This window comes from Cyphellophora europaea, assembly GCF_000365145.1.
Source record: "Cyphellophora europaea CBS 101466 unplaced genomic scaffold supercont1.1, whole genome shotgun sequence".
NCBI classification, from domain to species: domain Eukaryota; kingdom Fungi; phylum Ascomycota; class Eurotiomycetes; order Chaetothyriales; family Cyphellophoraceae; genus Cyphellophora; species Cyphellophora europaea.
Genome location: NW_008481797.1, coordinates 2,339,467 through 2,351,668, shown reverse-complemented (window position 1 = coordinate 2,351,668; position 12,202 = coordinate 2,339,467). Strand labels below are relative to the sequence as shown.

General features: G+C 54.6%; 5 protein-coding genes across 5 annotated transcripts; 2 read left to right on the top strand and 3 right to left on the bottom strand.

Moving 5' to 3' along the window:
• Nucleotides 1–410: 410 nt before the first annotated feature.
• Nucleotides 411–2,007, top strand: HMPREF1541_00898 (uncharacterized protein; the record flags this gene model as incomplete). The annotated part of the gene is made up of 4 exons (XM_008713201.1): nt 411–1,048; nt 1,104–1,269; nt 1,323–1,869; nt 1,919–2,007. 4 exons carry the CDS (start codon nt 411–413, stop codon nt 2,005–2,007), a joined length of 1,440 nt encoding a protein of 479 aa, XP_008711423.1.
• Nucleotides 2,008–2,328: 321 nt separating this feature from the next.
• Nucleotides 2,329–5,599, bottom strand: HMPREF1541_00897 (uncharacterized protein; the record flags this gene model as incomplete). The annotated part of the gene is made up of 3 exons (XM_008713200.1): nt 2,329–2,885; nt 2,936–4,198; nt 4,249–5,599. 3 exons carry the CDS (start codon nt 5,597–5,599, stop codon nt 2,329–2,331), a joined length of 3,171 nt encoding a protein of 1,056 aa, XP_008711422.1.
• A 565-nt stretch (nt 5,600–6,164) lies between these two features.
• On the bottom strand, nt 6,165–8,194 carry HMPREF1541_00896 (uncharacterized protein; the record flags this gene model as incomplete). Its single annotated transcript, XM_008713199.1, has 3 exons — nt 6,165–7,854; nt 7,903–8,014; nt 8,053–8,194. 3 exons carry the CDS (start codon nt 8,192–8,194, stop codon nt 6,165–6,167), a joined length of 1,944 nt encoding a protein of 647 aa, XP_008711421.1.
• A 687-nt stretch (nt 8,195–8,881) lies between these two features.
• HMPREF1541_00895 (uncharacterized protein) lies at nt 8,882–9,295 on the top strand (the record flags this gene model as incomplete). Its single annotated transcript, XM_008713198.1, has 3 exons — nt 8,882–8,903; nt 9,040–9,209; nt 9,281–9,295. The coding sequence occupies 3 exons, from the start codon at nt 8,882–8,884 to the stop codon at nt 9,293–9,295; spliced, it is 207 nt and encodes a 68-aa protein (XP_008711420.1).
• Nucleotides 9,296–9,839: 544 nt separating this feature from the next.
• Nucleotides 9,840–11,792, bottom strand: HMPREF1541_00894 (uncharacterized protein; the record flags this gene model as incomplete). The annotated part of the gene is made up of 2 exons (XM_008713197.1): nt 9,840–11,616; nt 11,668–11,792. 2 exons carry the CDS (start codon nt 11,790–11,792, stop codon nt 9,840–9,842), a joined length of 1,902 nt encoding a protein of 633 aa, XP_008711419.1.
• Nucleotides 11,793–12,202: the final 410 nt, after the last annotated feature.

Below are 12,202 nucleotides of genomic sequence, written 5' to 3'. Positions count from 1 at the left end.
GCCTTCCCCTAATTGGCTTCTCGCAACTTCAGCAAGTCTCGAAGCTTACTTTCTCGGTATATGCTGCCCAGACCTCGTCTACCCCTCCGCCATGGGCCTTTCGAGACCATCGTACTTGATGTACTCAAGGTGAAATGGGACGCAGGATCTGACTCGCAGCCCTGACATGAATTGCGGGGAAGCTGCGCGCTGTCAACGGCTATGCTCTGCTCATCATCACCCGTTGCCTCCTATTTGATGCTCAACTGCGGGGTGAGGAGGAGGTAAGCTTGAGGGGTTGGTGGAGTTGAGATACTTATGTGAGATGTATACTCATGGCCTGACCTCGATGCTGGGGGCCCTCCACAACAGTACAAATCCTGCCTGACACCTGACGACATTGGCTACGAATACCAATAGCAGATACCATCATGGCATCTCTAATCAGCAGCCTCACGGGCGCCGCCCCTACAGTCTACGATCTGGTCGTTGTCGGTAGCGGCTTTGCTGGATCTATGACGACCTTGAACTTCCTTCAGGAGTGCAAGAAGCTTGGTAAGACCGGTAGAGTCGCCCTCATCGAAGCTGGAAAGGATGGTGAGCGATGTGGTGCATCCCGGTGGACAATGGCCTACCTGCGGCTGGACAAGGATAACAAGTTCGACGACGCGTGGAAGGACGAGATGAAACTGGTCAGCGAGGGCCTTGCCGACCAAGATTACTGCAAGAAAATGGAACAGGAGGTGCCCACAACGGTTCAGTATCTCATCGACCACGGTGTTCAATTCAACCATCACGACGAGAAGAACGTATTGTTGGAGTTCAACACGAATCAGCATTTTGTCTTTCCCGAGGGCGGTGGCCACGCCATTATCAACAAACTGTTCGAGAACATCACGAAGTTTGACAATGTCGACGTCATGTGGGAAACGATGGCCGAAAAGCTGCTCACAACCGAAGATGGCGAAGTTTGTGGTGTCCAGGTCCGGAAGTCAGATGGTAAGCTGAAGAAGGTGCATGGAAAGAAGGTTATGCTATCATGTGGTGGATTCGAGGGCAACAGAGAAATGTCGGTGATCCCCACCCCAGGAGGCCCCCGATATACCAGTACTGACCGCGACCAGGCTAGGTCGCTATGTTGGTCCCCGGACAGAGCATCTCGAACTCATTGCCCCCGGTCTCAAGTACAACACAGGTCGCGGTCTGCAGATGGCTCTGGAAATGGGTGCTGCAACTGCCGGTAGCATGTCTGGCATGCATTGCGAACTCGTCGACACACGTGCAACGAAGGTAAGTGATGTCTATCACGTGACAGTCGTTCAATCTGACACCCCCGTGCGAAGCCAGATGCGGTTATCTGGGGTCACAACTACGGTATCGTTGTCAACGAACACTGCAAGCGCTTCTACGATGAAGGAAAGAGGCATCTTTTCGCGACGTTCGAAATGATCGCACTCGAGACGTGGCGCGACCAGAACCAGAAGTCCTACTTCGTGACTGACAGCGTAATCATGGACCACTTCCGTCCAGGCTGGGTCTACGACACGACAGACCAGGAGCCCGAGCAGTCGGACACCATCGAAGGCCTCGCCAGCAAGCTCGGCATCGATCCAGACGAGCTCAAGAAGACTGTCGACGACTACAACTCGGCTATCAACGACAAGCCGTTCGATCTCATGAAGCTCGACGGCAAGGCTACCAAGGGCCTTTCGCCCAACAAGACCAACTGGGCGAACCCCATCTCGAAGCCACCATACTACGGCTACCCGATGAAGGCGCAGCTGACCTTCACATACGGCGGCATCAAATGTGATCTGAATTCCCGCGTGTTGGCAACCAATGGCGCACCAATCCCCAACCTGTACTGCGCCGGAGAGCTTTCAGGTCTTTGTAAGTTACTATTTATCTCACTCCGAAAAGTGCTCACTGACTTTGGTAGTCTACAATGAGTACCCGCCCGCTACATCGGTGCTTCGTTCCCTCACCTTCGGCCGCATTGCCGGGAAAGACGCGGCCCAGGCTCTATGAGATGTTCACTGCGGTGCAGAGAAGACTGATGTTGTAATTACCAGATCCGGGTGATCGAAGGGCTCCCCGAAGCCACAGCATAGGCTTAAGGGTGTTGTTCACCGTGGTTTGGGGAGCCCTCCCGTTAATTTGTCGACCCCTGCTGTGATAGCAGCTTCGACTTCGACTAATGTATTTGGGATAGGTCAATATTAGTAGTTTGCATTGGTGAAGCACATCTTGCTATCGATTATGACAGTCAAAACACCCCGTACGCCTCTCATTAGACATCGATCCCCCATTACACCATCCTCGACCTATATTCTACCCGTCTAGAAGTTTCTATCCTTTACTCCTCGTCCTCATCCTCGTTGATGGCGACTCCACCGCTATAGGACCGAATGTGATGCCCTCCATCGTCTCTCCGCTGCCTTGTCTCCCTGCAGCACCAGCACGGTTTCCACGACCACTCCGACTCATACGAGCTTCACCACCAGGTCTCACCACCGGCGTGCCCACTCCGCCGACGGCCCGACCAGCTCGGCTGGCTCTGCGCTGCGCCTGCTCGAGCAACGGCGCCGGCGCATCTTCCACTTCGCTCATCTCAGCGTCTTCATCGTTATCGGCGGTCGCCATTTGTTGAGCCAGCGGAGAAGTCGGCCCGTGAACAGGCGTGCCCACTTCTGCCGTAGGATCCTGGCCTTTAGCTCGGTTCCGGGCCACTCCCTTCTTCTTGCGGTTCAACGTCGTCATTTGCTCGCGACAAGCCTTGTCTGATCGGATCTTGCCAATATCCTTCTTCATATTGGCCGAGATCTCCTTGTAGGGCATTGGTGGATCTTCATGCCTGCGTGCCAGCAAGTAATCAATTTCGCCCTGCGTCCATTTTGACGCGTCACCTGCTCCTGTCAGCGAGCTTCCAGAGTCTTGATCACTGGGGCGAGCTTACCGTGAGCACCAGCAGCAGCCGATGCTGAATCCGACGGAGCAAGAGACGATTCACGGTCAATATCGTCCTCGTTATCATCTCCACCCAATACCCTCCGCTTATACTCCTGACGCTTGACCTCTCGATGGACAACCATGCGAAGCAGTGAGTCTTTGACCTTGCCCTCACCCCAAAGCCTCTCGATTTCCTTTGCCATCTGTTTATAGGGCATGCCTCCGTCATGCCAGCGCATGATCTGATCCTTCTGCGCCTGAGTCCAGCCCGCAGACTTGAACTCCTCCGGGCCCTGCGTTTGCGATGGACTCGTACGCCGCAGCCGCCGTGCTGGCGGCGAAGGGCTGCGGCCCATCACTCTTGCACGCTTGAGCGTCGGCTGTCTGCAGATCGGTCGTGAAGGTCGAGCGCTTCGAGTTGGCTGCGGTGGCTCTTCATCGTCGCTCTCTGCAAACAATTGGCCATTGAACCGCCTAGAGAGCTTGGTAGGGGGCATCTCTTCCAGTAGGACTGCTCTTTCGAGTTGCTTGATATGACGCGTCGTGATGGCAAACCTTAGAGGACCTTTACATTCAACTTTGTGCTCGAAGTGGTGATGGAAAGGTCCATACATGACGACAATTGAGCCGTGGATCAAGGGAATCCGGACCCTCGCGTTTGCACGAGCTTCCTTATCGGCGAGTCCCAGAATGTAGTCCATATCCTCGTCATCCCTTTTAGTCCGGACGACCAGCTCGGCGTCCCCTCCCACACTCAGTGTGGCGACAGAGTTGCCGATATCTTGTTCGCCATCCGTGTGCCAGCCAAGGTTCATGCCGTCCATGTAGCCGTGGACTTGGACTGAGTTCGAGGGGTCGATATCATATCCTTCCATCACTTCCTGACACATATGGTCTAAGACGTTCTTTGCTTGCCATATAGAGGTACTTGCACTGGCCAAGGGAACTGCTTTAGTGTCGCTGTTGCTGCCAGAATTGTCGAAACCATACTCTGCTCCGAATGTGCAATGGAAATGACCGTCCAGCTTCGGATACTGATTGGAGCGATTGAGAACCAGCTTTGGAGCGAGGGACCCATGATGGCTGCTCCGTCCTGACTCGTGGACAGACCGTGTATCTGACAGCAGAACCTTCCAAATCTCATCTGCGCCACCAGGCTTCTGATTGAAAGGTGCTGTTGGCGTAATGACCCTGAGGGAGGCTGGCCAAGGAATGTTGTCGACAATCTCCCACACATCTACCATGAACGTCGGGTGATACATTCGCCTCACTAGATACAGTCAGCAGTGGCCTTCCTTCCTGATACCGGCTCTAGCTCACCTCTGCAGCCTAACTCTTCGGGCCACTCCGGCTCCAGGTTAGGATGTCCCAACCAACTCGTGAACATCCTCGGGACAGCAGCTTGCAACGGCATCGGGCCAATATCGACACGAAGACGCCACCGCTCGCTGCAACGCTGGTTCTGACATCTCCACACACACCACTCAATCGTCGGCACGATGTTGTTGCAACCAGGACATACGCCTCCACGCCATAGTGACCGCATCCTCATCGTTCCCAGCGCGCTAACATTGTAGTCCTCGACCGGCTCCCACGGTGGCGACAGTGCTTGCACGATGTCTGGCTTTAGCTCCCAACTCGGCTTCATGTGCTGATCGAACATGGTTCTTGCCATCAGGAACTCGTTGTGCCACCTCAACCGGTCCGGAATGGCGGCTGCAGTCAGGCCCTTGGTACCCCGCCCCTCCGTGATACCCTCCCTCCAGAATTTCCCGCAACTACTATTGACACAGATCCAACACTCCTTATACATCCTCGGCATCCCCAGTCCGCACGCCGTGCACTTCAGTCTCTTTTCGACATCCCACTCATCTCCCCAGAAGCGCCTCTCACTCATGTCCATCACTCTCTCGCCCCCTTCCCTACCCACCATCCACCAACTCTCCTCTCCTAACACAGCCTTCTGCAGCTTCACCATCCCCACACTCTCACCCCGCCCCTTCCTCCTCTCCTCCCAGATCTCGACCACGCGGAAGTTCTCCAACACCACAAACCCCTTCTCCCCAGCCCCATCAGGCCACGGTACCAGCTCCTCACCCAACCCATCCCGATCCCCGACCCAGCCCCTCCCCACTACAACAACAACGCTCCCGTTCCTAATCTGCGTCCGCTCCCAAGCAGCTCCCGCGCCCTGCCAATCCCCCACTTCCGCCACTAACACCTCTCCATCAAGATACCCCCTCTCCCCACTCTCCCGATCCAGCACCAAGCTGACCACCAACCCATTCTCACTAATTGTGTCCCCCATCCGTATCTTCCTCCTCGCCACCGCCGCACTCACATACTCCAGTCCCTCCGCCAACCACTCGCGGTGCGGGGTCCACACCGGCGGTAGCGGCGCGCGGCCAGTACGCGGCTGCTTGCGCGCCTGCAGCACGATCTTGCCGTGCTCGAGAGTGCGCGAGTATGCGGCGAGGTAGGTGGCCGGGTCAAATGAAGGCTGATTGGTGGCGCTGGTCAAGGAGGAGGCGAGGCCCGAGATGATTTCCTCGTCCGCAAAGGGAGAGGGCGAGAGGGCGGCGGCGCCTGCGGCGGAGGTCGTGAAGGGGACGGCATGCGTTGCGGGTGTGCTGCTTGAGGCTTCGATGGTGTTGAGGAGGCGTGGCGCCATGGTTCTGCTGGCTGGAGCAAATGTGACGAGAGTCCGCTGCCGAGTAGCTCTTGTCTTGAGTCAGATGCAAGGTTCGGGGTGTAGCATGGGAAGAGACAGACAACGGCAGACGCGCCTGGTCATTGTTTATGACTGGGTGGTTGTTCTATGTTGCTGGTCTGGGCTTCAGGTCCTTGGGAATGCAATGTTGCAGTCCAAGGCAGGAAGGTGCCCGTGCTTGGACGTGGCCAGTGTGTTTCATGGCGAAATTCGTGCTTGCTGGAAGATATAGCTGTGAGGTGGTTACTGTGTCTGCAGCGTTAGTTGCATTGGCTCAGTAGTCAACATTGTTCGAACGGTGCATTTGGTAGACAGTCAGCGTTGTCCTGCATCTGTGTCATCAAATTTCGGTATCTGTACTGTCCACCTCGAATTAAAAATATTGACAGGAGGGCTGACCCAAGCTCACAGCGAATCCGCACCGAAAAACCTCTCCGTAAGTCCGGGGAGCCTTCCCGTTAATTTTGTCAACCACTGGTGGTTGCTCATATGCCGAAGCTCTCCGTTGAATCCGCCCACGTGCTTTCTATTTCGTCCTCAATATGAACGGGTGCTTCAGCGCGTCTGCCGGTGTGATACGCTTCTCTGGCCTCAAATCTAAACACTTGTCCAGCAGATCCAAAAACAGCTCAAGTTCTTTCCGCTCCTGATCATCCATCTTCTTCCCCTTTGGTATGAGTCTAGAACGCAGATCCCTGACAGGCTTCGCTTTGATATCGATCAACTTGGTGAGCACGCGTCCGGTGACTTTGTCACTCTCCTGAGAGCGGAAGTTTAGGAGGTCGTCGAAGTAGTCATAGGTTAGTGCGCCGCGCCGGAGCAGCTTGTGCGGAAATTTGCCACGGCAGTCCATGATCGTACGAAGCATGTTGTTATTGTTACGGCCAGTGAAGAGGATCTTGCCGGTGTAAAGTTCGAATAATGTGCACCCAACAGACCACATATCAATGCCATAGTCATAGCTGATGCCCAGGATCACCTCTGGCGCACGGTAAAAGCGAGAGACGAGATATGGAGCTGTAGCGTTCTCGGTGATAGGCGAAGCGGAGCCGAGATCTGCTATCTTGATCACATTTCTGGCTTCGTTGACCAAAATGTTGTCGGGCTTCAGGTCAGCGTGCAGGTACTGACATTTTTTGAGCAGTCCCAAGCCGAGGAAAAGCTGTTGAGCATAAGCTCTGACGGCTTTAAGGTTGATGCCAATATCTCGTCCAAATTTCTTGAGAACTTCGCGCAAGTTCATCGACATGTTCTCGAAAACCATGCATAGGTGGCCTTTGTGGTCGAAAGAGCGCAACATACGAATGACATGCTTCTTTTCGTCAGGGTCATTAGCTGCGATGTCTTTGAGAATATCAAGCTCCTTGACTCCAGCCTTCCGCATCGATTCGTTATTCCGGACGATTTTGATGGCCACGGCGTGCCCTGTCTTTGAGTCGGTAGCCCGAACGACGGAGGCGAACATACCACGGCCTAGATTTTCGGTGACGCTGTAACGTTTGTCTATCAACTCACCCAAGATAGTGATGTAGTAACCCTCTGGGTCATCCCAATTGTCCATCATCTTCGCATCAAAGGCTTGGGCGGTCTTGGATTCGACCTTTGGTCTCGTAGGTCCCTCCCCAGCAAACATATCATCATCGTCTTCGTCAGCAAACATATCGAATTCGGGCTTTTTGGGCGCGGCTTCGATACTTTCAACGGTGGCTTGTTCATGGACCTGCTTGTCGGCGTCGATTACTGACTGCTCATCTTCTTTGAACAGTCTCGAGTCGTGTCGGGCACGCTCTTCTTGCATGTCAATGGTAGGGTCATAGTCGGCGGCAGAGGGTTCATCCTCAGCAGGAGAATCTGCGTCTCCGGTACCGAACATATCATCCTGTGCTGCAGGTGAGGAACCAACGCCTGACTGGTTCTCACCGAGTCTGGGGCTTTGTGGTGAAGCAGGAGATGCCTCACGAGTTCCGGCGGGACTGCCGTCTTGGTCAAGAAGATTTGCTGTGGAAGAAACGGGGCTGGCAGCGGCAGAGCTTTCTGGATCAGGTGTAGCCTGACTGGACTCTGCTCCGAGATGTAGTGCCTGCACAAGAAGTGGTGTTGCCTGTCCACGATACTTATTTCTCATAGCTTCCCTGCGCTTGCGACGTTCTTCGATGATGGCGGCTTCATCCATAACAGCAGGTTCAGCGGTCGACTCGGTTTGATGGAGGGCTGAACTAGTTACTGCGTAAGCCAGAGTACTGATATTGCTAGATTGAACATACGTCTCGTTCCCTTCCTCCGCAATGCTGACTTTGACTGCTGGAGCGGTCTGTGGCGCTTTTGTGACAGAATCTGGCCGAGTTTGGCGACCTATATCGGATCGACGATCACGGTCTGTTCTGTAGTCATTGCCCTGATGCTGTCGGTCCAACCTTTCTGCCCGCCGAGACTCTTCTTGACGCCGACGAGCGGGAGACCGACTTCGGCTTCGACTCCGGGAATAGGTTCGAGAGCGTTTCGAGTCACGACGATTGAATGAAGCCTGGTGTCGAGCGGGGTGACGAGGGTCTTCATAGCGCACATGGAACGTTCGAGGATCGTTTCGGGGTCGGTCGCGCACAGAGTAGTCGTCGTCCCTGCGACGCTTCTCACCTCTGGGAGCGTGGTATGGCGATCGTGATCTCGATCGGGACCTAGGTCGCGGTGATCGAGGTGCTGAATATTGTCTGGTATGACGGTTAACCCCAGTGTTATTTCGGGAAGAATGCGATGTGTTTGCCTTCGCTTCGGAGTCTGAGCTTAGCAGCTCGCCTTCGGATCGGCTAGGCGACCTTGAGGGCATTGTGATTGCTGCGATAGAGACGAAGCAACGACAGACACCGAGACTATGGCTTGAGGTGAAGAAAGCGTTAGCGATCCTTCTTAGTATAGTGTTTATTGATGCCGACCGGTGCCTTCCTACAATGATCTTTTCAGTCTTGAATCCTTTCAACAGGCCATTTCGAGTTGGCTTTGAGTAATCGCTGCGGACTTTGACCACAAGGGCTACAGAGGGACGTCGGGGAAAAGTTGGTTGGATCTACGCAGATGGTACACGGAAATGCCAAGAATGGATATCTGCCCCACTCGTCGGCCGGCGCCTTTTCTCTGCGCGGGTCAGCCGCCACCGTAACTGATCTTCTCTCCATCTCCATATTCTACAGCCTCTGGCTCAAATTCCTCTCTCCGATCTCTCATACAAACCTACCCAACTGTTCCAATATGGGCGGTCAAGGACGTGACGGTATGTCTCCTGCAGCCTTTCTTTCCTACAATGATCCCCCTCTTCTGCCCCACCCCTCCTCGTTCCGCTCCAGCATACTCCGCCAATCCCAACACTGCTCGTTTCTCACCTCACTATTCACTAACGGCCTCAACAGGCGGCAAGGCCAAGCCTCTCAAAGCCCCCAAGAAGGAGAAGAAAGAGCTCGATGATGATGAAGTAGCGTACAAGGCCAAGCAAGCCGCGGACGCGAAGGCGCGCAAGGAGATGGCAGACAAGGCCAAAGGCAAAGGCCCAATGAACGCCGGGCAGCAGGGAATCAAGAAGGTAAGGCGCAGCTACTCGTCTCCTCCGCTCGTCAAAACTGCGTGGAATGCACCCCTGACACAAACATGCAGAGTGGCAAGAAATAAGTACGATTTGCACCCCGAGTCTGCGATTTACGCATAGACGATTCAACGAATAGCGATATGGTGCCGGCCGGCGTTCTGAATTCTGCATAGACGCTTGGGTATGGTGCTGGTTGGTTGCTGCGAGTGCTACCATGAACATTAAGGCACTGCCAACGACGAGTGAGAGAATGGGGCGAACTTCTCGGGCACTGAGGTCTCGAACGAGTTCATCCAGCCGCGAGGCCTTGTATGATTCCATGGGAAACACAGCCTGCGGCCCTGCAAGCTATTGTCAACTAATGCTGGCAGTGTGGCCCAAAGACCTCAGCTAAACAACAAAACGACCACACCAATAGACAAATGCAAGAAACTCATATACTTCGTATCGTTATCAGAAGGGGTATCGTCCATGAATCGCTGGCTCCAGATGTGCTTTGCCCTCGTGGCAAACGAAATTACGGCCTTGCTCGCTCGCTCGCCCGCTCAATATTGCTGGCATGTTTGGGTTGCCCAGAGAGAAAAAGAAACTGGCACCATCCTCTCAACAGCACATATGCTCGCGCCCCTAAGCCGTCACCCGACTGATCCACAAACTCGTCTGTTCGGGGTTGTTCTTGTCGCGCTTCTTCTGCGCCCGATGCAGCTGGACGCCCACGTCGTGCTCCTCCTGGTGGATCTCCTGCATCTCCGACTCCAACTCCTTGATGCGGTTCTCCACCTCCTTCCTCTTGTAGAAATCATAAGTGATGGCGTTGCGCTTCAACGAGTCCGCCAACTCGGCGCGAACCCTGTTGTTGTTCCGCTTCCGCGTGTACAGATGGCTCTGCCGCGCCTCGAGTGATGTGATCTTATCGCCAGCCTCCATTTCTTGGGGCGTGGGCGGGAGGTCTTTTGCCTTGTTAGATTGGATCGTGGCCATGGAAGAGGACCGGTTGCGGTCCGCGACGGGTTTGCGGGAAACGAGGCTGGCGTTGGAGAAGCGTGCTTCGCCGCTGCTGTATGGCGAGGACATAGTTTGGCTAGTAGAGACAGGGCGTTTGCGTATGGTGATGGGTTGTGGCATAGGAGGCATAGGAGGCACTGGGCTGCTTTCTGTGACCGGGTGCATGGAGGTCGGACTCTCGTTGGCAGTAGTGGCGTAGGTCGTCGAGCTGAATCTCGACGTCTCGTCTTGATGAGGTGGACGGAGATCTTGATTGAATTTGATACTGTTACTAGGGAGTGGCGCTGAGGGGTTCTGCACCGGCGTTGAGGGGGCCTCGGTGTATGCACCCTGCTTCATTTGGGCCGCCCGATCAGGCACAGGGCTTTCATAGACTTGGTTCGTTTCATATGTCTGGCTCCGCCCATAGGTTTGGTGCGGTTGTTGAGGTGGACTCTGAAACGGACTCTGTAAGGAGGGGTCACTTCCGGGATCCGTCTGCGATTTTATCCTCTGGGTTTTTAATTTCAGCGGAGCAATGGGTTTAACACTCTCCTGTGATGGTATCATGCGAATTGAAGGGTCTGCTTTTGGAGTCGACACTTCTACAGGACTCGGGTCTCTGACGGGTTCTTGCTTCCTGGGAATTGGACATGTAGTATGCTGGGAGGACTGTGTCTGCGCTCTGGCTTGATCGGCGACTGGATTGGACTGGCTGACGTTGCGTTGTGGAATATGCAACGGCCCTTTGCGAGCGGCTGGGGTGTTCCGAACAGGGTCGACAGTAGCCTCCCTGCCGCTGGCGCCTTTCCAAGGGACTTTTTGCAGAACAGGCCCATCTAAGGAATCCTCCACCGGCGGGGGTGCTTTGCCCCATACCGGCTGCTTATTTGTAGCGTCTCGATCTCGAAGACCTGCCAGAATTTGTTTCGTTCGCTCCTTGAGCTGTGGGAATTGCATCTCCAATGATTCCAAGTGTACCGAGCCACGTTTACCAGTATTCTCTACTGTCGGTTCTCCGGAATACTCGTCCCACTTGGTTTCGTCCTTCTTCTTTCTTTGGCTGGGAGGCGTCTGCCGCTCCGTGGTCGACACAGGGCGCGGTATGTGACTCTTGAAACCACGCTCAGGCAAAGGCGCCCGTGATTCTGTAGGGAAAGAGCCCTCCAAGGGTGATATGGCGTCCGAGTCCGAGCCAACGTGATTCGGAGTCGAGCGAGGCGTGCTCATGGGTGAGACCTCATCCGGTGCCGGCTCATCTCTGCCTGACTCAGTTCCTCGAACGTGATCAAGTGGATAGGTTGGCGATGGTTGAGAATACAACGATGAGGCTATTCGGCTATCACGTTGATGGTGCTCGTTTGAATACACTGACGAAGGGATCCGACTGCCGCTTTGCCCCATTGGAGGAACGGCACGACTGTGGAATGTTAGCCAGTGCGCACAGGGCACGTGTCAGGGCACAACGTACAAAGGCAATTCTGGGAGAGCTGACGGAGGATGGGCAACGCTCTCCCTGCGACTCTTGATCGATTCAACTTCGTGAATGGTCTCGAGATAGCGATCCTCGTCGTCGTAATACTCGTCGTAGGACATGATGTTTGGCTGAGCAGCCTGCTGTGGCTGTCTCCAACTCTTCCACATGATCGGAGCCGGTACTTTTCGTCTTTGTCTCGAACAGCTTTTACCAAAAATTATCTCAACAATGTCAGTGCAAACAAATTCGAGAGATCGTCACCCGGCATGCCGCATGCCGCATGGAGGGGTCGTAAGCAACCAGACTGAGGTTAGGCTAAGGTCGCAGTAAAGGCGTGTAAGCAGGAAGAACTAGGTCAGTACGCGGCCTTCGGGTATTAAGTTGACCTCCTGTGTTGTTTAGCTTATCACAAAAGACACGCGGGCGCAGGATGATCATTTGCGCCCAACTGGTCGCGCTACGAGGCATTGATGGGCTCAGAGCCTCGCTTTACTTACACACGGGGGCGAGGTTAAGGGTCGTTGCAGCC